General features: G+C 44.3%; 1 protein-coding gene across 13 annotated transcripts in view; it reads left to right on the top strand.

Annotated features, from left to right (window-relative positions):
* LOC129489529 (E3 ubiquitin-protein ligase RNF216) overlaps positions 1-26,751 on the top strand; it is a 166,081-nt gene that overhangs the window by 54,261 nt on the left and 85,069 nt on the right. For all 13 annotated transcript variants that reach the window (XM_055292245.1, XM_055292243.1, XM_063646060.1 and 10 more), the window contains 6 exons: positions 1,718-1,832; positions 5,933-6,072; positions 10,238-10,288; positions 12,008-12,145; positions 14,905-15,053; positions 15,929-16,007. In XM_055292245.1, coding sequence (XP_055148220.1) covers positions 1,718-1,832; positions 5,933-6,072; positions 10,238-10,288; positions 12,008-12,145; positions 14,905-15,053; positions 15,929-16,007 — 672 coding nt within the window. The remainder of the gene's footprint in view (positions 1-1,717; positions 1,833-5,932; positions 6,073-10,237; positions 10,289-12,007; positions 12,146-14,904; positions 15,054-15,928; positions 16,008-26,751) is intronic.

Below are 26,751 nucleotides of genomic sequence, written 5' to 3'. Positions count from 1 at the left end.
CAGGAGTTTCAGACAAACACTGCCTCATAGCCACCCCCCTTCTCATTGCTGCCAGACTGTGACCCTAGCCTGCCCTGCACCCTAACAGCGTAGCCACAGGACATGAGCCCCAAGGCCTCCTATCCCCTGCCACAGTCAGGAGTCCCACCCAGTTTTCCTGAAAGGCTCCCACTCTTCTTTCTTCTCTTCCAGGCAGAATGGCCCTACCTCACACACCCCTCCTTCCTGTTCAAATCAGGTACCCCTTCTCCCTTCTATTTTAGGATGGCAGACTTGAGCACTTTTTTTTTTTTTTTTAGACAGAGTCACACTCTGTCGCCTAGGCTGGAGTACAATGGCGTGATCTCAGCTCACTGCAACCTCCGCTTTCCAGGTTGACCAATTCTCCTGCCTCAGCCTCCCAAGTAGCTGGGATTATAGGCGCATGCCACCACGTCCAGCTAATTTTTTGTATGTTTAGTAGAGACGGGGTTTTGCCGTGTTGTCCAGGCTGGTCTCGAACACCTGACCTCAGGTGATCCAACTGCCTTGGCCTCCCAAAGTGCTGGGATTACAGGCGTGAGCCACCGCGCCTGCCCTGACTTGAACACATTTAAATCCTGATAAGGAAAATCTAACAGGGAAAAGCTGAAGGTAGGAAAGAAAAGGGATCCTCACCAGTAGAAGGATTTTGAACTCCTGCATCCTGTCGAAGGGTGGGGTGGATATAGGTGCACGCAGAGAAGAGCGTGGGGGAAGCAGGTTAGGGGAGAGTAAAGAGGAGCATTGACCAGAGAAACAACATGGAAGATTTGCCTGCAGAATGGGACTCACCAGCCCATTGTCATGTGATTTAACCTGTACTTATTCAAGGACAGCTTGGACAGTTTTGTTTTGTTTGAGACAGGGTCTCCTGTGTTACCCAGGATCGAGTGCGGTGGCGCAATCATGGCTCATTGCAACCCTGCCTCTCAGGCTCAAGTGATTGTCCTATCTTAGCCTCTGAGTACCTGGGACCACAGCTGTGGACCACCACACCCAGCTATGTTTTTGTATTTTTAGTAGAGATGTTGTGTCCCCATGTTGCCCAGGCTAGCCTTGAACACCTAAGCTCAAGCAATCCACCCCCATCAGCCTCCCACAGTGCTAGGATTACAGGTGTGAGCTGCTGCACCCAGCCAACAGCTTTTCTTTTCCCTAGTCTTTAATCTGTCAGTAAGTGTGTTGCGTCCACCACTGTACCAGTTATGAAAGTCAGAGAAAATGAAAATAAAGTAATGCTGCCTATTTATTTTACCACTGCCTGTTTTTTTTTTTTTTTTTTTTTTGAGACAGTCTCACTCTGTCGCCCAGGCTGGAGTGCAGTGGTGCAGTCTTGGCTCACTGCGACCTCTGCCTCCCGGGTTCAAGCAATTCTCCTGCCGCAGCCTCCTGACTAGCTGTGATTACAGGCGTGCGCCACCATGCCCAGCTAATTTTTGTATTTTTAGTACAGACAGGGTTTCACCATGTTGGCCAGACTGGTCTCGAACTCCTGACCTCAAGAGATCTGCCCGCCTTGGCCTCCCAAAGTGTTGGGATTACAGGCGTGAGCCACCGCACCCAGCCGCCACTACCTATTGTTAGCCATGCTGGGAAGAAAGCTGAAACTGTGTTAAAATGGCATTCGGGGATTGCCTGTCTCATGTATTCTTATTTTCCATTTACAGAAGTAACCTTTCCTTTTCTCAATTGTTAGGCCTTGTCTGATGCCATTAAAAAATGGCAGGAGCTATCACCAGAAACCAGTGGAAAAAGGAAGAAGAGAAAACAAATGAACCAGTATTCTTACATTGATTTCAAGTTTGAACAAGGTAATGCAAACTGTGTTGCTGGCAGTGTGTAGCTGCAACACTGTACCTTTTCTTGTTCACAGTCAGTGAAGGAAGCCGTGCTACAGGTGTCTGCCGAGCATCTGGCCAGGCCAAGGAGTGACCGACAGGAAGTATTTTCTCAGCACATCAAAAATTTTAGAAAGTGGCTGCACTTGTTGGCTTCCTTCTTCCTACTTAAGATAAACCATGACAGGAAAATTTTGTGTGGTGTTAGAAAATTCCTTTGAATATGCTGTTAAGCTTGGGGGAAAAAACTGGTCTTGAAGGTTTGATGAGAATTGGCTGTGTTATTAGGTGAAAACTACCCAGACCTATGAATGAGGGCTTACTGCAGAGGGTCACTTATGCAACTGAGAGAATGGCTAATAGCCATATGTTTCTCCAAAATTCTGTCATTCTTATTGATGAAATAACTGCTGAAAACCCTTTTGAATAGGTTACTTCAGGTCTGATCCCCAAAAATGTAAATTTGAGTTTTATAACAACTCAGATTTTATCTGAGTTGCTTCCACCCAGTAAGGGAGTTTACTACAGCTTTTCTAGAGATCATCCCTTTCTGTTACATGTGTACTTAATTACCACACTTGATTTCAGGTATGACTAAGTGGAAACTCAGGTAACTATAAAGCTGGAAAGTATTTGTATTTACTATGAACTTTTCAAGATCTAAAAGAAAATCCCTTAGGCTACGACTCCGGAGGTTCCTAAGCCAGTCTGTGGAGCAGTGCTCTGCTGATATGACATTCTCCCTGGCCTGTGGCAGAATGTAGAACTAGGGACAGTGTGCAGGTGGTTTTTCATTCAGCCAAATTTACCCAGAGTTCAGAACAGGCATCCTTGTACGTAGCCATACAGCGTTTGTTTCTGACTTCAGTGGTGGAGAAAGTGCTACTTTGCAAGATAGTCGACTCCCTTGTTGGTCAGCTCTTTTAGACAGTTCTTCCTTTATGTTTGTCAGCATGTGCTTCCTGAAATGTCCTGCCATGGTTGTAGTTCTTGCCTGTGGAGAGAGATTCTGGCTGTTGCCCCTTCGTCAGCCTGACTGCCCTTCTCCCCTTCCTTGTGTGCCCTTGTCTAGCTTGTCAGGATCTCTTTGAATGTTAGGGTGTAGAAGACGAGACATACTCCACATGAGGTCTGCTCACATTCAGCCTTGCTCTTTTCACCCACATTGCTGTCAGGTCATAAACCTGTCTCAGTTTTGCTGCATCTCACATTTTCCCCTGTTAACTTCATTTTATTTGATTCAGTCTCTTGTTTTAGGTATAGCACTTTAATTTAGATGCTGATTCTTTAATTTTACTTATCAGATAATCTTCAAGGACCCTGGAAGCATGAGATAGAAAATAACATTTGATTTATGTTGGTAGTTTAATGTTTATGACTCACACTTAGCCTGTTTCAACAGCTTTTTATAAGGACACAGGCTAAGAATCCCTCATCTGTTCCAGGCATCCCATTTTTCTCCTTTTCAGTTTGTTTTCCATCTAAGCACTGCTCTTTGGGCTATAATTGCTTGACTCAAAGAGTGAGACAGGGTTCTCTCTTCTCTGTCCTTTTTATGGTCGTGCAGGAAAATACATTAGAGGGAAGTTTGTAGACTTAATTGCATTTTTTTTTTATTTTTTATTTTTTTGAGATGGAGTCTCGCTCTGTTGCCCAGGCTGGAGTGCAGTGGCGCAGTCTCAGCTCACTGCAAGCTCCGCCTCCTGGGTTCACACCATTCTACCTCAGCCTCCCGAGTAGCTGGGAATACAAGCACCCACCACCAAGCCCAGCTAATTTTTTGTATTTTTAGTAGAGACGGGATTTCACCGTGTTAGCCAGGATAGTCTCGATCTCCTGACCTCGTGATCTGCCCGCCTCAGCATCCCAAAGTGCTGGGATTACAGGCGTGAGCCACCGCACCCGGCCAATTGCATTTATTTTTTAAAATGACTGAAAATAAATCTTATTACTTTAACATAATAAACTACAAAAAGAACTGAGTAAAGACGAAAGAAATAATAGGTGAAAAATTTTTTAATTTGTAGCATTGATAATTACAGTAATTAACATTTATTGAGCACTTAATATGTACCAGTCACTTTTCTAAGTGCTTTAATGGATTAATTCATTTATGTTTCAAATAGCCTTATGAGATGTATGTGCCATTATTATTATTTTATAGAAAAAAAGTGAAGCACAGAGAGGTTAAGTAACTTGGCAAATGTTACACAGCTAGCGAGTAGCTGAGCTGGGAATCTGGCTTCAAAGCTTACTCTCTAACCATGTGCTTTTCTATTCTCATAATATCAAAAACTGGTTTTTTGTTTTTTAATTTTGGGACGCAGTCTGCTTCCCAAGCTCAAGTGATTCTCCTGCCTCAGCCTCACAAGTAGCTGAGATTAATTACAGGTGTGCGCCTTCATGCCTGGGGGTTTCACCATGTTGGACAGGTTGGTCTCGAACTCCTAACCTTAGATGATGTGCCCTCCTCGGCCTCCCAAAGTGCTGGGATTACAGGCGTGAGCCACTGTGCCTGGCCCCAAAAACTGGTTTTCTGAAGAAAAGGTTTGAATTTAAAAAAACATGAGAGTCCGGACGCGGTGGCTCACGCCTGTAATCCTGGCACTTTGGGAGGCCGAGTCAGGCAGATCACGAGGTCAGGAGATCAAGACCATCCTGGCTAACACAGTGAAACCCCGTCTTTACTAAAAATACAAAAAATTAGCCAGGCTTGGTGGCGGGCGCCTGTAGTCCCAGCTACTCGGGAGGCTGAGGCAGGAGAATGGCATGAACCCAGGAGGTGGAGCTGACAGTGAGCTGAGATCACGCCACTGCACTCCAGCCTGGGCGACAGAGCGAGACTCTTGTCTCGAAAAAAAAAAAAAAAAAAAAAAAACATGAGAATGAGCAAGAGAAAAGGAGAATCAAAATAAAATGTATTAGGAACCAGATAGTAAATATTAAAATCAAGAGATTACCAAGAACAGACAAGAGTAAATTGAAAATCTGAATGAGGTAAAGTTTTCTAGAAAAACATAAATTGGCTGTGCATTGTGACTCACACCTGTCATCCCAGCACTTTGGGAGGCCAAGGCTGTTAGATCATTTTAGCCCAGGACTTTAAGACCAGCCTGGACAACATGGCAAAATCCCACCTCTAAAAAAAATACAAAAAAATTAGCTGGGCGTGGTGGCATCTGCCTGTATAGTTCCAGCTCCTCAGGAGGCTGAGGCAGGAGTATTGCCTGAGCCCAGAAGTTGAGGCTGCAGTGATCTGTGAATGTGCCACTGCACTCCAGCCTGAGCAACAGAGCAAGGCTCTGTCTCCAAAAAGAAAATCATGAATTGCCAAATCAGTGAAAGAAATACAAAACCTAAACAGATCATTTACATGTCTGATATTTGTCATTCTGCTCTCTTTTATTCTCATGTTATAACATATTGTGGTGAATCTAGGTACTATTCCTTCAGCCCCTTGTATGTTTGAATGCTTTGAAAATAAAAATGGTTGAAATCATACAGCACATTTGCACCCACCAGAATAGCTAAAATTAAAAACCGATAGGTGTTGGTAAGGACATGGAGAGACTGGAACTCATATGCATGGCTGATGGAGGAAGGGTGTAAACTGGTACAACCACTTTGGAAAACTGGCATTATTTTCTAAATCTGGAAGTAAGCCTATCGCATGATCTAGCAATTCCCAGCTAAATTGCGGACATACATTCACCAACAAATGGCTATAAGCAGCACTATTCAGATTAACCCAAAACAGCAAACCCAAATGTCCTCAGTAGTGAAATAGATAATAAATTGTGGCGTATTCACATAGTACACTAGTGACAGGATAGGAGATGCCTTCCAATTGGAGCATAAACAGAGGGAAAGAATCAGAAAGGTCAAAAAATGGATGGTAGGTTGGCAAATGGTAAGAAGCCCAGTCTTCCCAAATGGTAGAATGTGATAGAGAAGTCATGAAACGTACCGTCAGAGAGAAGGTGGAGGATGAGGCTGGGAAGAATGGACATGGCTGGCCCAGATTCCTAACACATAGTTGTCTGCATGCTTTTGCATTGTCGTATATCTTCTAGGTGACATAAAAATAGAAAAGAGGATGTTCTTTCTTGAAAATAAGCGACGACATTGTAGGTCCTATGACCGACGTGCTCTCCTTCCAGCTGTGCAACAAGAGCAGGAGTTCTATGAGCAGAAAATCAAAGAGATGGCAGAGGTAGGAAGATGTGCTCTGGTCTTGGGGTGTGTTTCTGGGATTCTGGTTTGCTCTTAGGGTTTAGTTAGTACAAAACTGTTTCTTTTAAGATTTCCCTTTTCTTCAGAGTGATAAATTTGGATATATGCAAAGCTTTTAAAAGAAAAAACCTGGGTTTTGTCATAATACTTATGTTTGTGATTTCATAAATCAGATTCATGTTAGAAAATTTTAATTGGAGCTTAGTGTATCTATTTCACCTCCTCCCTCAGCCTCAGTTCCATTTCGCTCTTTAATTTTTCTAAATATAGTATCAAATGTGCAAGTCAGCTGGAATGTATATATTGGTTGTTTAATAAGTATCTTCTAAACCAGTGGCTTTCAAAGCGTGACCCAGAGATCCCTGGGTTTCCCAAGACTCTCTTGGGGGGTCTGCGAGGTCAAACCTCTTATAACTATGCTAAGACATTACAGTGACCCTTGAACAACATGAAAGTTAGGAGTGCTTCCCCCTGTGCAGTTGAAAGTCAGCATATAATGTTTGACTGCCCCAAAACTTCACTGTGAACAGCCTACCGTTGACAGGAAGCCTTACCCATAACAGTCGATGAACACGTTTGGTATGTTTTGTGTATTACATGCTGTATTCTTAGAATAAGGTAAGCTAGAGAAAAGAAAACGTTATTAAGAAAATGATAAGGAAAATATATTTAGTATTCATTAAATGGAAGTGTGGATCAGCTTGACAAGGTCTTTATCTTCATGGTCTTCACGTTGAGTAGGCTGAGGAGGAGGGGTGTGTTGGTTTTGCTGTCTCAGGGTGGCAGAAGCAGAAGAAAATCAGCACATAAGTGGGTCCCCACAGTTCACACCTCTGTTGATCAAGGTCAGCTGTATTTGCTTTTTCACCATATTGAATTTGTACCAGCAGAACAAAAGCAGTGGTGCCTTTGCATGAATCAGGCCAGTGGCATAGAGCCATCCTCATAATCATTGTTTTCTTCACCACCATGCACTTACATTTTTAAGACACGCCAGTTTCACCTGAAAATGTCTTTGATAGAGCAGTAAAAATTATTTTATCAAATTTTGACCCTTGAAAACATCTTTTTCAATATTCTGTGTAATAAAATGAAGTCTTCATAAAGTGCTTCTGCCACATCCCAGGATATGAAGCTTGTCTTATATCCAGGTATGAGGAAAGCGCTTATGCAATTGAGCCACAATGCAGCTGCACTGGCCACTTTTTACTTGGAAAAAAGTGACAGAAAAACTGTGATTATTCAAAATTAGGTATTTGGCAGGGATTTTCTCAAAAATGAATGAAGTGATTATTTTTGACCAAAATTCTAGATTTTAAGCAGAAATTAGAATTTATTGTCTTGATCCATCTGTTATAGAATGACATTCATTGATATCACCAATCTTATCAGATAAGTATTTCAAGTATTGGCAAATTGATGAATGTAGTTCATTGTAGTCATTTATTCTTGGTGATATTCACATTGTCCCATCTCTGACTATTGGCTGCCCCTTCAAGTTGGTCTCTCTTGCCCGACCCCTGTAGTCTCTGACAACATCTTTGCTTTTGGGCACAGTCAGATGACCCCGTTTCAGCTTCTGCTTTCTCGGACCTGGACTCAACAATTTCTCCAAAGTGTCTTCTTTGTTTTTTTTCTTTTCTTTTTTGACAGAGGGGCTCCCTCTGTTACCTAGGCTGGAGTGCAGTGACACAATCATGGCTTACTGCTTCAACCTCCTGGGCTCAAGCAGTCCTTCCACCTCAGCCTCCTGAGTAACTGGGACTGCAGGTGTGCACCACCACACCTGGCTTTTTTTGTAGAGCCTGGGTTTCCCCATGTTGTCCAGGCTGGTCTTGAACTTCTGGCCTCAAGCCGTCCTCCCAACTCAGCCGCCCAAATTCTTGGGGTTACAGGCACACACCACCATGCCCTGCCAACTTTATTTTCTTTTCTCTGATGCTAAAAGTCTTGGTTCTTAATAACATTAATAACATTATTCTTGTCAGACTATATCTGAGAATATAAAATTAAAATATTTTAAAGTCACTTGAAATAAGCCTTGGTGCTTATGCCATTAACTTGATAAACAAGTTTGTTTCTGGCCAGGCACAGTGGCTTATGCATGTAATCCCAGCACTTTGGGAGGCCAAGGCAGGCGATCACTTGAGGCCAGGAGTTCAAGACCAGCCTGGCCAACATGGCAAAACTCCGTCTCTACTAAAAATAAATTAGCTGGGCATGGTGGCACACACCTGTAATCCCAGCTACTTGGGAGGCTGAGGCACAAGAATTGCTTGAACCTGGGAAGTCAAGGTTGGTTGCAGTGAGCCAAAATCATGCCACTGCACTCCAGCCTGGGCAACAAAGCAAGACTGTTTCAAAAGAAAAAGGGGGGGGGGTTATTTCTTTCTGTTTATTTTGAACTTTTAGAGAATTGGTTTTTTTTATCTAATATTGTAAAAATTTTAATTCTGAAATAAAAACTATAAAACAAGGAATATTCAGAAATATCTAGCTTTCGTCCTGTCCCTTTCTCACACTTTGTTTGTTTTTTGAGACAGAGTCTCGCTCTGTCACCCAGGCTGTAGTGCAGTGGCAGGATCTCGGCTCACTGCAACCTCTGACTTCCAGGTTTAAGGGCTTCTCCTGCCTCAGCCACCTGAGTAGCTGGGATTACAGGTGCGCGCCACCATGCTCGGCTAATTTTTGTATTTTTAGTAGAGACGGGGTTTCGCCATGTTGACCAGGCTGATCTCAAACTCCTGACCTCAAGCGATCCCCTCACCTTGGCCTCCCAAAGTGCTGGGATTGTAGGCGTGAGCCACTGCACCTGGCCCCCCACTTTGTTTATATGTAACCATTATTGTTAGTCTTTGGTTTATCTTTCCTTATTTTATGGAAAAGCAAATATATATATGTATTTTTATTTACCCATCTTTCTTATCCAGATAGTAGCAGACCAAGTAGCTGGGATTACAGGTCTGTGCCACCAGGTGTAGTAGCTCACACCTGTAGTCTCAGCTACTCGGGAAGCTGAGGTGGGAGGATCTCTTGAGCCTGGGAGGTCGAGGCTGCAGTGAGCTGAGATCGCACCACTGCACTCCGGCCTGGGCGACAGAGTGAGACTCTTGTCTCATAAATAATTTAATGTAATCCCAAATGGTGGCAGACTCTTCTGCGACTGCATTTTTCATTTAACCATGCATCCTGGCAGTCACTCTGCAGCAATTCATAGGGATTTTTCTCTTTCCTTTTTGAAACTGGCTGGTATACCGTTTTATGTAATACCACAGTTTATTCAGTCATTCCCCTATTGATGGACGTTTAGGGTTGTTTCCAGGTTTTCGCTATTATAAATAGTGCCATGATAAGTTTGTGCATACATCATTCCCTGTTTCTGCCCAGGTGCATCTTTGGGCTAGACTCTTGGAAGTGGCATTGATGACTGTGCCAGTGTCCCACCAGTATGGTTGTCTTGTTTTGCATTCTTACCAGTAATGTGTGAGGGTGCCCACTACCACACAGCCTTGCCAACGAAGTCTGTTGTTAAACTTAGTTTTTGTTTGTTTGTTTTTTGAGACGGAGTTTCACTCTTGTTGCCCAGGCTAGAGTGCAATGGTGTGATCTCGGCTCACTGCAACCTCTGCCTCCCAGGTTCAAGTGATCTTCCTGCCTCAGCCTCCCAAGTATCTGGGATTACAGGCGCATGCCACCACGCCCAGCTAATTTTGTATTTTTAGTAGAGATGGGGTTTCTCCATGTTGGTCAGGCTGGTCTCAAACTCCTGATCTCAGGTTATCTGCCCACCTCAGCCTTCCAAAGTGCTGGGATTACAGGCATGAGCCATCCCACCTGGCCAAACTTAGTTTTTATTTGTTCACTTTGTTTTTGTTGATGCTATTCTTTGCTATTCAAAGTGTTTTATGTGTCAGCCTTTTCCCTTATTTATTCTACATTTTGAGTCATACTTAAGAAATATTGTCCTGTATTTTCTAGCTCTCTGATCCACTTAAAATTTATTCACAGGTAACCTTTCTGAACTGCTAAACTGTGTAATTGAAGAGATCACAATACTGGAGTTATGTTTATGGAAATAAGTACTAAATGGTTAGTGTCATTTTTACTAAATTTGTGTCTGAATGCGTGCTTTTTTTGTTCTTCAGCATGAAGACTTTTTGCTTGCCCTACAGATGAATGAAGAACAGTATCAAAAGGTAGTTTGCAATCTCACCTTGTTTATTCTGGGCATTTTCATGGGCTGTTTTCTCTTACCATGTTTCGTCAGCATTTTTGATGGCAAATTTGTTTTTGGATAACCTCCTGTTAATTTGTTGAGTTTGCAGTTCAGCCAAGTTATAGTCAGATACGTGATCTAGTATAGTCACTCTTATACCACACTGAATCAGAACTGAAGGGAAGATAATAGATGTTCCTGTTAAAAATCATTACCTGACATTCATCAGATAGACTCATAAAGGAAAGTTTACAACTTAGATATCACTTTAGAGTTAAAAGAAAGAGGTATGTCTAACCTCAGGGCAAGATGGGTTTCTGTATGGTGTCTGCTGCTCATACAGTGAGGTTTTCTTTTTTTTTTTTTTTTTTTTTGAGACAGTGTCTTGCCCTGTCACCGAGGCTGAAGTGCAGTGACGCAGTCTTGGCTCACTGCAACCTCTGCCTCCTGGGTTCAAGCGATTCTCCTGTCTCAGCCTCCCGAGTACCTGGAACTACAGTTGTGTGCCACCATGCCCAGCTAATTTTTGTATTTTTAGTAGAGATGGGGTTTCACCATGTTGACCAGGCTGGTCTCAAACTCCTGACCTCAGGTGATGCACCCATCTCAACCTCCCAGAGTGCTAGGAACAGATGTGAGCCACTACGCCCCGCTACTGACCTTTTCTAATGTGATATTAAGAACGGGTTGGTGGCTGGGCACCGTGGCTCGTGCCTGTAATTCCAGCACTTTGAGAGGCCAAGATGGGAGGATTGCTTGAGCCCCAGAGTTTGAGACTAACCTGGTCAACATAGCAACACCCCATTTCTAATAAAAATTAAAAATAAAGAATGGGGCTGGATGCGGTGGCTCACACCTGTAATGCCAGCACTTTGGGAGGCCAAGGTGGGCACATCACGAGGTCAGGGGTTTGAGACCAGCCTGGCCAACATGGTGAAACCCCGTATCTACTAAAAATACAAAAAATTAGCTGGGCATAGTGGCGGGCGCCTGTAATCCCCGCTACTCGGGAGGCTGAAGCGGGAGAATCACTTGAACCTGGGAGGTGGAGGTTGCAGTGAGCCAAGATTGTGCCACTGCACTCCAGCCCGGGCAACAGAGTGAGACTCCATCTCAAAAAAAAAAAAAAAAAAAAAAAAAAAAAAAAAGAATGAGTTGGTGATTGGATCAGTTGCTATAGTTAATAAAAGGAGTCAGTAGCCTGGTACATTACTTGAGGTTGCTGCTTTAGTTATAGCTTCAATAGTCCCTTAACATAAAGCTCAGACTTGGATACGACCCGTTCACACTCCTTATGACAAGAACAAAATTCAACTTTTGAAAGTTTTTTGGGTAACATCTCTCGTACTCCTTATCCTTGCTTTTTATAATCACATTAGCGTCTGAGTACAGATGTTCTAGTTCCCTTTGCACCATGGGATTGAATATGATAACTTTATTATACAAAGAATTACTCTAAAGAATACCAGAAAAAAAAGCATGAAAACTTCGCTGTTTTAGGTATGGATTAATATTGTGCTAGTATCTTGAGCTAGATTTATATAGCACGAAACAGCATATCATTGTTTTATGGCCCCTAAAATGGGTTGCTTTACCTCAGAATTTGTGTGCGGGGTGGGAGAGAAATGAGGATGGGAGACAAGGCTCCCCCTCTGCTTAAGTGCAGGACATTTCATGTGTGTTTCTTGACTGCCTTCAGGACGGCCAGCTGATTGAGTGTCGCTGCTGCTATGGGGAATTTCCATTCGAGGAGCTGACACAGTGCGCAGATGCTCACTTGTTCTGCAAAGAGTGTCTCATCAGATACGCCCAAGAGGCAGTCTTTGGATCTGGAAAGGTAAGAACTGTGTAATATGTCCCATGTATATAGGACACATTCCTGGAGTCTAAGGAGACCATGTTGACAGATAAGTGTAAGTGCCTCTTTTAGGGTGAGGTGGAGTTCTTCTGGTATGCTTATGTGTGCAGTACCTGATGTATGTGATTATGTGGGTTCTGTGAGCACAGCAGATTTCTTTTCAGGGCACAGTAGAATTCTTCCACACTCCCATGCCTAGCTGCAGAGGAGCACCTGCTTCATTCATCTTCTTATTCATAATCAGAGGGAAGGTTACCTCAGAGAACCTTGCAGCCTATTGGATTAAATGTATATTCAAATAACATAATTACACAAGATCATATTTCTCTCTCCAAAGTCAGTTTCTCTGGACACCAGCATAACAAACACAGTATGGGAATTTTACATTGTTTTACACTACTAAGTTTGTGGTATTTTGTTCCAGCAGCAATAGAAAACTAACACAGTGATTAAGGTGACTTTTTGCCCGGGTGGCTCACGCCTGTAATCCTAGCACTTTGGGAGGCTGAGGCAGGCAGATCACCTGAGGTCAGGAGTTTGAGACCAGCCTGGCCAACATGGTGAAACCCTGTCTCTACAAAAAATACAAAAATTACCTGGCATGGTGGCGCACACCTATAGTCAAGCTCCTCAGGAGGCTGAGGTGGGAGCCACTGCATTCCAACCTGGGCAACAGAGTAAGACCCCCATCTCAAAAAGCGGGGGGCCTTTTTACATCCCCAACCATACATAGGACACATTGACATCTGTCTGGCAGTATGCTGAGAACTTGCCAAAAAGTCCCTAACTTAGGTCTAATCATGAGACAAATCAAATTGAGAGACATTCTACAAACTTACTGGCCAGTACTTTTCAAAAGTGTCAGGGTTGTAAAAGACCAAGAAATACTGAGAAACTCAGGTCGGAAGAGACTAGGGAGACATGACGACTAGCTGCCTTGTGGGATCCTGGGCCAGAAAAGAAGACATGAGTGGAAAGACTGGTCCCATTAATTGTAGCAGACCACTGTCAACTTCCTGGTTTTGACATAAGATGTTAACATTAGGGGCCGGGCACAGTGGCTCACGCCTGTAATCCCAGCACTTTGGGAGGCCGAGGTGGGCAGATCACCTGAGGTCAGGAGTTCAAGACCAGCCTGACCAACATGGAGAAACCCCATCTCTACTAAAAATACAAAATTAGCCAGGCCTGGTGGCGCGTGCCTGTAATCTCAGCTACTGCGGAGGCTGAGGCAGGAGAATTGATTGAATTCTGGGAGGCAGAGGTTGTGGTGAGCTGAGATCGCGCCATTGCACTCCAGCCTGGGCAACAAGAGCAAAACTCCGTCTCAAAAAAAGAAAAATAGGCCAGGCGCGGTGGCTCATGCCTGTAATCCCAGCACTTTGGGAGGCTGAGTTGGGTGGATCACGAGATCAGCAGTTCAAGACCAGCCTGGCCAACATGGTGAAACCCCCTCTCTGCTAAAAATAAAAAATTAGCCAGGTGTGGTGGTGGGTGCCTGTAATCCAGCTACTCGGGAGGCTGAGTGAGCTGAGATCGCACCACTGCGCTCCAGCCTTGGTGACAGGGCGAGACTCTGTCTCAGAAAAATAAATAAATAAATAAAGTTTATGTTTTTTCAAAGAGCATGACCTTTGGAGTCAAGCAGAATGCATTGGGCCATGCCCCCATCAGCCATACCAGCCCTGTGATCTTGAGCAAATTAAATTCCTTAAGTCTCAGTTTCTTCCTCTGTAAAATGGAAATAATCATAGCATTGTTTTGAAAGCTAAATGAGGTGATGAGTTTAATGAGCTTGTTGTTTGACACATGGTAAATGCCTCATAAATTTTAGCTAGTTATTTTTAAGATGTCTTTTTCCATTTGTTTTCTTTGGTGTCTGTCTTTCATGTGGCAAGCATTTCTCGTGTCTGACACTTTTTGTTCGTGTTAAAGAGCTGTTTGAAAGCTGTATGAGTGGGGCTTATAGACCAGTGAGTTTGACTCTAGGTGCCTAGGAGCCAGTTAGCTTTTATATTATGAACCTGAATGGCCCTTAAGTCTCTTCCCTGGGGTGATTCAGTCTGCCTCCTGCCTGGTGGGTGTGAGCCCATTTTTCACCATTCTGAAATTGAGGGGGAGGAAGGGTCTAGAGAATTCTCTGTTCATTATGCAGATTCCATTTCAGACTCTGACTTCAGGCCACCCCTCAGCTCTGCTCTCCCCTATGACTGGTTCCCAGGCCAGAGCCTTGTGGTCCAGCTGTTCAGAAGATCTTCCTCATTTCTCTCAGAGTCAGCCAGTTCCTTCTGAAGGGGGTAGGAACTAGAGGCTCCACCCATGTCCGTGTTTTCATTTTATTACTTTGAGTCCCCGCCCCTCCCCACCACTCAGCTCTGCTTTCCAGAGGGTCCCCAGCTTTCTAATATCTGTAGAGGGGAACAATGTCTCCCAAGCATCTCCTTTTCCGACCCTAAGCTATGGGCTTCTGTGTGTGGTCTGCTAAGCCATTTACCCTTCCTCCACTTTCAGTTTTTGTGGATTGTGATTTGGGCTGATAGAGGTCCTCTAGTGATATCAAAGATGTACTGGATTTTTGTTTCATGGTTTCCATGATTTAAATGTGATTTCTCAGAGACAAACAGGTAGAGAGATCTTTGCTCTGTTGTCTCAGGATCTATGTTTTTAACCACTGACGCTTTTTATTTTTCTATAAATGGTGTTGATTTTTTTTTCTTTGCCTGTTCGCCTTTTTCTAGTTGGAGCTCAGCTGCATGGAAGGCAGCTGCACGTGTTCGTTCCCAACCAGTGAGCTGGAGAAGGTGCTGCCCCAGACCATCCTGTATAAGTACTATGAGCGAAAAGCCGAGGAGGAGGTTGCGGCAGCCTACGCCGACGAGCTTGTCAGGTTCGTTCTCAGGCAGAGCGTGCCATTTGCCAACCCTTCCCCATTGTGAAAACTACCTGGGCACTTGCATCAGATGATGAAAATTGTGTTTATCTTCCAGGTTATTTGGCATTTCTTGCTGAGAAATAAGATTATCAATAATTTTATTTATTTATTTTTATTTTTTACACCTCAGAACGATTGAGTAACCAGTAATTCTATTAATGGAAAAATCTGCAGCTCAAACTTTTTTTTTTTTTGTGATGAATTCTCACTCTGTCGCCCAGGCTGGAGTACAGTGGCGCAATCTCGGCTTACTACAACTTCTGCCTCCCAAGTTCAAGCAATTCTCATGCATCAGCCTCCCGAGTAGCCTGGATTACAGTCATGCGCCACCACATTCCAGCTTATTTTTAGTAGAGACAAGGTTGTGCCATGTTGGTCAGGCTGGTCTCCAACTCCTGACCTCAAATGATTCGCCCACCTCGGCCTCCCAAAGTGCTGGGACTACAGGCATGAGCCACCGTGTCCAGCCTGCAGCTCAAACTTCTGTCTACATATCTTGGCACTCCCTAATCTTCTGGCCCATAGATACAATCATGGTGCCCTGGGCTGGAGGGAAATCGGTATATGCAAGGAGTTTTCATTAAGGTTGGGACATGTTTATTTATTGAGTGGTTTATATTGAGTCAGAACCTCAAGTGGTGCTTATGTTTCCTGATAAGAGCCGGCACAAAGAAGAGGCTCAATCTGTGTTTTAAGGAAAGCTAAGGAGTATAAAGGGGATGTGAATGTCCCGCTCAAAACTCCATCTTCATATGAACAGCCACATGGAGCTGGAACTAGGTCAGGCTTTAATGTTTGAAGTAATGTCACTTCTGCTCTTCTGACTCTAGGTGCCCGTCCTGTAGCTTTCCGGCTCTGTTGGACAGTGATGTGAAGAGGTTCAGCTGTCCTAATCCTCACTGCCGAAAGGTAGGGAGGCACATTTTTTTCTAGATGTATATCGAATTATGGTATTATGGGCTGCCCTTATGGCCCAAATATCTGCTGTTTACCTGACTGCTGATGTATAGGAAGGATTTGAGTGCTTTCCTTTTCATAAGCAAATGAGGATGAGTACTTTTGTGAGCAACAGTTGACATGGTTACTGAGATGGCAGCCACTCTTGCCACTCCAGTTACAAAGCTCTGGATTCCTGTTTTATGTCATCTTCTTTAGGACAGATACTATAATGTAAAGTGGGAAGTGTTTAGTTTTTCTTCCACTGTGTCAACATTTTTCTTGCTTGCTCTCTTCACCACCTGTGCTCAAATACCCCCCCACTACCCTCCCTCCCCACACACACACCTTTTGCCATTTTCAAAGTCCAAACGACGCTTCTTTGATTAAAGAACTGGGCATCGTAGTGGCATCTCCATCACATCTGGTAGGTTATTTATTTGACTGTTTCTCCTCATAAGAACTGACTATATTCCGTGGGAGCAGAGCTGTCTAGGCGCATTACTGTTGCAGATCTTTGTTCTCTTTAACTTGGCACCCTGTGAACTAAGAATGTCTTAAAATTTGTCAGCTATTTAGAAGCCACTTAGAGTTTTTAGTGAATATTAGCATCCACCTAGACAAATATCTTCTAAGCCATTTTTCTAAAATTGCATGATTAGAGTTGAACACTACAATATCTTTCCTTGGGGAGAGTAAAGAAATTAAGGTAGAGATGAGAAAAGGAAGAATAAACTAAACCGATGGATCAAAACTTTATTTCTTTTGTTTTCAGCATTGATATTTCTGGCCATTTTATATGTTCGCACCCCAGGCTGCTATAACAATTGTCCCAACTGTCGCTGGCATCTTGGCAACTCTGAAGAAAGCAGAGTGCTAGCCTGTCCCTTGTGTGCTTCCAGTGGGTCAGGTGCTGGACTGCCTGGGGAGGTGATGCCTGTGCTAAGACACAGCAGATAAGGAGGAAGTAGCCAAAGGATGGAAAGGGTGGGAGTGGAGTGGAGATGGAGAAATGTTCTAGGCCCCAGGAGTGGCAGCAATGTGGACCGTTACTGCTGCTAGGAGTGTGAAGGAGGCTCATAAGCTGAGTAGGGGCAGGCCCATGCAGCGCACTGTCCTGAGGTGGGAAGAGGTAAAATATCAAGAAAGTCTCCTTGCCTGTTGAGTAGTCCAGGTGAGAAATGTACAGCACTGCACAGCCTCTTGGGTCTTCATGAGTTGCTTAGAAGGAGCTGGGAACTACATTTCCTGGTAAGGTTTCAAAGAAGGTCTGCCAGTGAAAGTGCTTATGTACAATTAGGAAGGCCAAAGAAGAGGAGAGACCATTATTCTCTGAGGACGTTTTTTTGTTTTTTTTTTTTTAATTTTGAGACAGAGTCTCACTCTGTCGCCCAGGCTGGAGTGCAATGGCACGATCTCAGCTCACTGCAACCTCCGCCTCCTGGCTTCAAGCAATTCTCCTGCCTCAGCCTCCCAAGTAGCTGGGATCACAGGTATGTGCCACCATGCCTGACTGACTTTTATATTTTTAGTAGAGATGAGGTTTCACCATGTTGGCCAGGCTGGTCCTGAATTCCTGGCCTCCAGTGATCTGCCCACCTCAGCCTCCCAAAGTGCTGGTATTACCACCACCCCCAGCCTGAAGACATTTAAAAGCAGCTGCATTTGTTGCCCAGTGGCTCATGCCTGTAATCCCAGCACTTTGAGAGGCTGAGGCAGGAGGATCTCTTGAGACCAGGAGTTCGAGACCAGCCTGAGCAACATAGTGAGACCCTATCTCTACAAAAAAAAGTTTAAAACTCAACTGGGCATGGTGATGTGTGCCCATAGTCCTAGCTACTTAAGAGACTGAGGCAGGACAATCACTTGAGCCCAGGAGATTGAGGCTGCACTGAGCCATGATTGCACCACTGTGCTCTAGCCTGGACAACCGACTAAGACCCTGTCTTTAAAAGAAAAAAATTTTAAAAATAAAAGCCTGAGGGCACACTTGAGTCTGGAACAGCATCTAGTGGGCGTCAACTTGGGATGTTGGTGGGAGCTTCCCAGGGGCTCTTAAGATCCCAAATAGGAATACCACATATGTTTTAGTTTCTGTCTGTGGGAGAAATATACATGGCCTGCTGAACTTGGAGGTAGCCATGTAGCTTCTTGTGGTCAGTGAAACATGTGAGTAGTTAGATCACTTGCAGAAAAAGCCATAAAGGCATGTGGTGTGGGGTAATGTCAAGATGACAGAAGAGAAAGCCCCGGACCCTCTTTTACCCGTGGAGATAACAGTTCAACAACAATGGAAAGACCATTTCTCTCTGTGAGAAATCCAGAAACCAGTTGCATCAAAGGCTGGGGAATTTGTGACGCTGGCTCTCCAGAGCTCCTCCCCCTGGCACAGCACCATGTGATTGGGAGGAAACTCCCAACTTCTGGCATCTTTCTGGGGAGGAAAAAGAAGACTGGAACATATATCTAATATTCAGACCTTTCAGGAGGCTGCTCAAGGGACTAGTTTCTGTCTTGTCTCACAGGAAAGGGCACCAGGTTGGGGACCACTGAGGACAAATGGGATGGTGAAACTAGCACGTACTGGCTCCTCATTGCCCTCTCCCTGCTTCTCTCGGGAGGGAAGGAGTTGGAGCATGAGTCCAGCATTCTAGGTTTTCTGGAGCCCACCCAAGACTCTGGTTTCTGTCTCACTCAATGAAGCACCGATGGGACCTGGCATGGTCTAGGTCCCTGGGGACTGGCAATGAGAATAGGAGAAAGCTGGGTGGTTTATATTGCCCCAGAGGACCCACGGTACAGTAGGCGGAGTCCAGTGTACCTCGAAGGCTTCTTTTTGGGTCCAGGGAAAGAGTAGAGCATGTGTTCAGCGTTTGGGCTTCTCAAGGGGCTGCCTGAGGGACTGGTTTCTGTCTCACCCAACTCACTGCTGACAGAACCCAACCTACTCTAGATGCCTTGGAGCTGCTGAGGCCACAAAAGAGCTGGGCAGCTTACAGCAGCTCTAGAGGGCCTATGGTACCTCAGACAGGCACCAAAAGAAGCAAGAGCTTGCAAGCTCCTGAAAAAAGGAAAACAAAAGCCCGAGCACTTACATTAGCCTACGATTTAGCAAAATCTTCTCGCAGGAAGCGTATTTTAGAATAAAGTATGAGTATCTCATGTAATTTGTTGAATACTGTACTGAAAGTGAAAAAGAGAATGATTGTATGGGTACTTGAATTACAGTTTCTACTGAATGTGTATGACTTTCATACCACAGTAAAGTCAAAAAGTGTAAATTAAACCATTGTAAGTTGGAGACCAACTGTATATGCACCTGACATCAGAGCACCCAAATATGTGAAGCAAATATTGACAACCAAAGGGAAAAATAACACAAAAATAGTAGGAGATTGCAGTACCTCACTTTCAATCATTGTTAGCACCACCAGGCAGAAGATTAGTAGGGAAACAGCTGACTTGAACAACACTGTAGACCTAACAGACACATACAAAACATTCTAGCCAACAGGCACAGAAAACACTTTTTCTCTATTGCACATGGAACATTTTCCAGGATGGAGAATATTAGATCATAATACAGGTCTTAACAAATTTAAGATCAAAATCATATCAAGTATCTTTTCCAGCAACAAGGTGATAAACTTAGAAATCACAAACAGCAAGAAAATTCACAAAGTATGAGAACTAAAGAACACACTGTCCAGGCATGGTGGCTCCCACCTGTCATCCTGGCACTGTGGGAGGCCGAGGCAAGTGGATCACCTGAATTCTGGAGCTCAAGACCAGCCTGGCCAACATGGCGAAACTCTGTCTCTACTAAAAATACAGAAATTTAGCTGGGTGTGGTTGTGTGCGCCTATAATCCCAGCTACTTAGGAGGCTGAGGCAGGAGAGAATCGCTTGAACCAGGGAGGTGGAGGTTGCAGTGAGTGGAGATTGTGCTGCTGTACTCCAGCCTGGGCGGCAGAGTGAGACTCTGTCTCAAAACACACACACACACACACACACACACACACACACACACACGCTGAAAAGCTTTTTTTTTTTTTTTTTTTTTTTTACTAAGATCAGGAACAAGGCAAGGATATCACTCTCACCACTTCCACGCTACATAACACTGGAAGCCCTAGCTAGAGCTGTTTGGCAGGAAAAAGCAAAAGCATCTATATCCATGCAAGTTCACAGATAACATGATCTTATACATAGAAAAATCTGCAATTTCCACAAAAAACTTGTTAGAATTAATACATTCAGCAAAGGTGCAGGATACAAAATCAGCAAATAAAACTCAGTTGCATTTCTGTACACCAAAAAACACTCCAAAAAGAGAAATTAAGAAAATCTAATTTATAATACATCAGAAAAGTTGGAATACTTAGGAACAACTTAACCAAGGAGTGGGGAAAGACTTATACACTGAAAACTATAAAAAATTATTGAAATAATTATAGAAGACATAAATAAATGGAAAGACATCCCTAAAATGCATATGGAACCACAAAGGATCCCAAATATCCTAGACCATCTTAAGAAAAAGAACAAAGCTGGAAGCCTCACACTTCCTGACTTCAAAACGTATTACAAAGCTACAGTAATTGAAACAGGCGGACATGTAGACCAGTGGAACATAATACAGTGCTCAGAAATAAATCCACACATTTATGATCAGCTGAGCCTCAACAAGGGTGCAAAGAACACCCACCAGGGGAAAAGGTAGTCTCTGATTAATGGTGCTCTGTAAACTGAATATCCACACGCAAAAGAATGAAATTAGGCCAGGCGCAGTGGCTCAAGCCTGTAATCCCAGCACTTTGGGAGGCCGAGGTGGGCAGATCACAAGGTCAGGAGATCGAGACCATCCTGGCTAACACGGTGAAACCCCGTCTCTACTAAAAATACAAAAAATTAGCCGGGCGTGTTGGCGGGCGCCTGTAGTCCCAGCTACTAGGGAGGCTGAGGCAGGAGAATGGCGTGAACCCAGGAGGTGGAGGTTGCGGTGAGCTGAGATCGCACCACTGCACTCCAGCCTAGGGGACAGAGAAAGACTCCGTCTCAAAAAAAAAAAAAAAAAAGAAATTAGACCCTGATACCATATCTCATACCATAACACAAAAATCAACTCTTTAAATGGATTAAAGACTTAAGTGTAAGACCTAAAACTATAAAAACTAGAAGAAAACATAGGTGGAAAGCTTCATGACATCAGTCTTGGCAATCATTTCCTGGGTATAATACCAAAAACAAGGTGACAAAAGCAAAAAATAGGCAAGTGACTACTAAGATGCTTTCAGCAAAGGAAACCATCAACAGAGTGAAAAGGCAGCCAGTGGAAAGGAATTGAGATCCTTTGAGAAAGGATCTCAGCATGTTCCTGTGTTCATTGCAGCATTATGCACAGTAGCCACGAGATGGAAACAACTTACCGACATGTTCGTCAACAGATGAATGGTTAAAATGTGATATATTTTGCAGCCTTTGAAAAGAAGGAACTCCTGGCACATACTACAACACAGAGAAACCTTGAGAGACATTGTGCTCAGTGCAATTAGCCAGTCATAGAAGGACAGATACTTCACGATTCCACTTAAATGCAGGATCTAAAGTAGTCAGACTCATGAGAACACAAAGTAGAACCCTGGGTGCCAGAGGCTGGGAAAAGGCAAAGTGGGGAGTCACTGTGCAGGGGGAAGTTTCAGTCATGCAAGATGAAATTGTTTAGAGATCAGCTGTACAGCGTTTTGCTAATAGACCCTATACACTTAAAAATGTGTTAATTGGGTCTGCCGGGCGAGGTGGCTCACGCTTGTAATCCCAGCACTTCGGGAGGCCGAGGTGGGCGGATCACAAGGTCAGGAGATCGAGACCACAGTGAAACTCCGTCTCTACTAAAAATACAAAAAATTAGCCGGGCGTGGTGGCGGGCGCCTGTAGTCCCAGCTACTCAGAGAGGCTGAGGCAGGAGAATGGCGTGAACCCGGGAGGCGGAGCTTGCAGCAAGTCGAGATTGCGCCACTGCACTCCAGCCTGGGCGACAGAGCGAGACTCCGTCTCAAAAAAAAAAAAAAAAAGTGTTAATTGGGTAGTTTTTGTATTGTGTGTTTTTACCACAATTTTTTTTTTTTTTTTTTTGTGAGAGGGAGTATTGCTCTGTTGCTCAGGCTGGAGTGCAGTGGTGCAATCTTGGCTCACTGCAACCTCCACCTCCCCGGGTTCAAGCGATTCTCCTGCCTCAGCCTCCTGAATAGCTGGGACTACAGGCACATGCCACCATGCCCAGCTAATTTTTTGCATTTTTAGTAGAGACGGGGTTTCACCATGTTAGCCGGGATGATCTTGATCTCTTGACCTTGTGATCCTCCACCTGCTTCAGCCTCCCAAAGTGGTGTTTTGTTTTTGTTTTTGTTGAGATGGAGTTTCACTCTTCTTGCCCAGGCTGGAGTGCAATGGCATGATCTTGGCTCACCGTAACCTCTGCCTCCTGGGTTCAAGCAATTCTCCTGCCCCAGCCCCCTGAGTATCTGGGATTACATGCATGTGCCACCACGCCCAGCTAATGTTGTATTTTTGTAGAGACGGGGTTTCTCCATGTTGGTCAGTCTAGTCTCGAACTCCCGACCTCAGGTGATCCACCCACCTTGGCCTCCCAAAGTGCTGGGATTACAGGGTGAGCCACCACGCCCAGCCTACCGCAGTTTTTTTTAAAGGGTATATGGTTCATTTTCTTTTCTCTCTGCCAAGAGGGATGTGCAACATGAGTGAGAACAAAGTCTGTTTTGAGCTACTGAGGTTTGAGTTTGTTCCAGCAGCATAACCTAGCACATCCTGATTGATAAGGATCATAAGGACCATAACTGCCCTTGGAGTTGGAGAACAGGAGCAGATTTGAGAGGTAGAGGATTAGAAGGTGATGCGTTGCATGTGAAGGTGGGGAGAAAGCCAGAGGCCTCACAGGCTTGTCTGGTGTGGACCACTATGTAGTTGGTGATGCTGTTTACAAAACTGGAAATGAATCCAGAAGATTCAGGAGAGATTACTTTTGTTTTGGACATGTTGAGTTTTTAGGTGAGACATCCAGTGTGTATGTGTTTTTACAATACCTGGCACATAGTAGGTGCTCCATAAATCAGTGACCCTAGATCAGTGACACGGGTCAGTAACACAGGGAGAGATCTAGGCTGGAAAAAGATTTTGGAGTCTGAAATGAGCAGCAAAAGGAGGAAAGAGGAGGAGAGGGGTAAGGTGCCCATCAGGGAGATTATTAGCTTAGAAATGCTGGGCCATGCTAAGTTTAAAGTATGTCTTTTCATTTATTCACATCTTTTGTGCCCCTCAGCAACGTTTTGCAGTGGAGAGAATGTGTGTTATGATTACATGATGGATTACAGTATGCTTCAGAACTTGACTTTCACCTACGGATAATAGCATTCACATTTTAGTTTCTAATGTTAGGGTAAGGGTTGTAGGTGTTTGGCCCATCATGGAAAATAAAGTGAAAAATGTTATTTGGGGATCTGAGGCAGTGACGGCCTGGTAGAGCTGGCTCAGTGACCACCAGTGGAATGAGAGAAGTCCCCACCTTGTCCTTGGGGTGAGAAAGGAGAGTTTATGCCTAAATCTTCTGTCCTTATTTGTGGGCTGTGGAATGAGTTGCCACTAGGTGGCACAGATGCTCCATGAGGAAAGGGTTTTCTTCCTCTTGGGTGTTTGAAAAGTATGTGTCAGCAAAACACTGTTTTGTAAGCAGAATTGACACAGTTCTTTTAGGCTCAGTACTAAAGCAAACCACTACATGCATTTAGACTTTATCTAAGATGTCCATGTTATTAGCGCATACGCTTTTACCTTTCTTAATTGTGCAAATTCTCCTTAGGCCATTCTTTCTAGCAAGATGGCTAAAGCAGTCGCTAATCCTTGAGGATTCCCAATATTTAAGACATGAGCCACAAGCTAATTTTGACCCGTGTGAGACTAAGGGCACCTGCTTTCTCATTGCAGTGTCTTTGCCGGTAATATAAATTCCAGTTGGCTTTTCAGGAACTTGTCGCTCTGAAATGAGGCGTTTATATTAATGCGCTCTCTGGAGGAGGACTTGAATGGCTGGAATCATTCCTCTGGAATCCCTGAGGAATAAGACACTGTATCTTTGATGAAATGGAGAGAGTCTTTGTTTCATTGATACGATGGAATGCTTTTGTCAAGGCTCTCAGCTCCCTTGTGTGTTCTCAGATAAAGAATTCATTAGTTTGTTTTCAGCGTGCTGCTTTTAGGAATGAATTGGGTGTGTTTGGTGTGAGACTGAAGAATGTCACATAAAAGGAGATTTGAAGGTGATGCTTCTGGAATATGTACTCTTAGGGTCAGAAGTTTCACTGTTGAGTCTTTTCTGCCTTGCCACAGCCATAACTTTGCTTTATAAACTCAGAGGTATGTAAGTCAAGTTTTCCGGAAACTTAGGGCCACGAGGTGGAGGTTTAGGCATACTCATGAAGGAAGCGCTAACGACGAGAGACCATCAGGTGGTGAGAGTTCAATCAGAATAACTGAAGAACATCTGGTGTAGTCTTTTCGTGGAAACTGCAAATGTGTGTGTGGTTGTGTAACCACCCATCTTTTCCCAATGTCACTTGTATTTATTTATCCTTTCTCACCTGCCAACTTTCTTCCCTGCTTGTTTTTCTGCCCTTTCTAGGTTCCCATCCTGTTCTTTCTAGCATTTGCTGTTTTTAAGTTTACAGCCGTGAAATACAACCAAAATTCACATCTGCAGTGAACCAGTTTGTTGGTTTAAAAACAGGCATCTGCAGCCTCCTACAGTAGCTGCATGGCTGCATGAAGAGAATGTAAATGAGTGTAGACCAGCTATCAGTGCCAGGGCAGCTCCAGCTGTGATGGCGGGTGGTTGGCACTTATTAACAGCACTCTAATTTGGGGCCCAGCCAGTCAGCTGACTCCTGTGCTGAGCACAGGCCTTCACATTTATCTAGAGATGAATGAAGCTTGGGCCGCTTGTTCTACTATCAGGGAAGACCTTTATTCAGGAAGTAGCGTTGACAAGAACCAAATATCTGGGTAACAAAAAGATTTTTAAGCCCACAAATGAGGACTTATTTACTGGAGTGGAAGTCCATGCTGCATAATGTGAGTCAAATATGAAGAAGGGTGGTGTGAGAATTTCTCATCATGGAATGTGACCTGCCCTTGCTCCTCCAAGGTGAGTCACTTCCTTCAGAGCCCAGCATGGGTCCCTCTGAAGAGCTTCAGGTTCAGGCCGCAGAAGGATGCTCCCTTACAGGCATATCGTGTAGGGTGCCTGGCAGAGCTCTCAGCTCATATTGGTCCCCAAATCAGGCCTACAAAATAGACACTGGCTTAAAGTCAGGTGACGGTAAATGGCAGAGCTGAGAACTCACAGAGAAGCCTCCTTGCCTTAGAACAGCCTCAGAGTGGGTCGCAGACACCATCCCTGTGAGCCTCCCTTCCATCAAGTACTGAGCAGAGCTAGCGTCCTAGCAAGGAGGCTTCAGGATTTTTAACTCTACCTGTGTCTGAGTACTTTTGTCAGTTTTCACTTTTTAAAATTTAAAAGCATAGTGAATCTATTCATCACAGACTTCTTGATCCTGGGAAGATTTTGGTTAATTACACATGCAAGCACATCCTCTTCCCTTACCTGCTATTGAAGCACAGTACATACAGTATAGAGTAGATGTGTTTGTTAGATTCTTTTAAAGAAGAAGAAAAATAATAAAAGGCAAATGTTGCTTGCCTCTCTTCCCGCCCTGCCTTCCCATTAAGAGTCAAATACCACGCTTGCTGTTTCAGTGATTATTCAGAAGGGAGAGAGCTGACAACCCGAAATAGAGAAAGGTAAAAATACATACACATTAAACCAAAACGCCAATATGAATAAAAATTTTATTTTTGTTTCTGCTTGGCCCTACAGAAATAGTTTTTTACCCCTGTATTTCAGCTGCTTTATCCCTCATGTCAGACGCTAATGGTAGAAGCACCTGCCTCTCCCCTTGGCCCGCCTTGGAGGAGGCTGGGAGCTGTGAGTGAACATGGACTATGCTGCCACTCCCACTCCCTCTGCAGGGCTGCTGTAGCCCCTCAGGTTTCTCCCCTCGAAACTCGCAGAGACAACTGCTGACCCCCTGGCAGGTGGCAGAGCCCACACCCACCTGCATTTCAGAGCCAAGGAAGTCTAGAGTCAGCGTGGGCTCCGAGGACCCGGCAGCAACCTGGGGCCTCAGATGTTGCCAACCTCCCTGATCTCTAGGAAATGGGCCTGGCTCTTCCTTGTCCCAGACAACATCCTGGTGCTCTCTTCTGGTCCTGAGCTGCCTTCATCGGTTAGTGTTTCCACCTTCTCAGGAGACCAGACACGAACCTCCTGCTCCATTCACATGAAGAGGCATTGTTTGGGACACGTCTTTTGCTGGGCTTTCATAGTAAGTTGTCTGTTTCAAGAGTTCTTTTGAAGCCCTTATGTGAGAAGTGTTGATTGATGTGCAGCTCTGCACAGCACTGGGTGCTGTGAGGCCATGAATGGCAGTGAAATGCGTGGCTGTTGCTGCATCACAGTGAGGGAAACGGTATAGCTCAGTGGTTAAGACAAGGGATTTTGATATTAAACCCACTTATGCTTTAATTCTAGCTCCTCCACTCACTAGCTTTGTGACGTAGGGTGAATACTTGATCTCCGTAAGCC

The sequence above is a fragment of the Symphalangus syndactylus genome, chromosome 9 (assembly GCF_028878055.3).
Source record: "Symphalangus syndactylus isolate Jambi chromosome 9, NHGRI_mSymSyn1-v2.1_pri, whole genome shotgun sequence".
NCBI classification, from domain to species: domain Eukaryota; kingdom Metazoa; phylum Chordata; class Mammalia; order Primates; family Hylobatidae; genus Symphalangus; species Symphalangus syndactylus.
The sequence above is the reverse complement of the archived record's forward strand: the minus strand, read 5'-3'. Positions and strand labels throughout refer to the sequence as shown.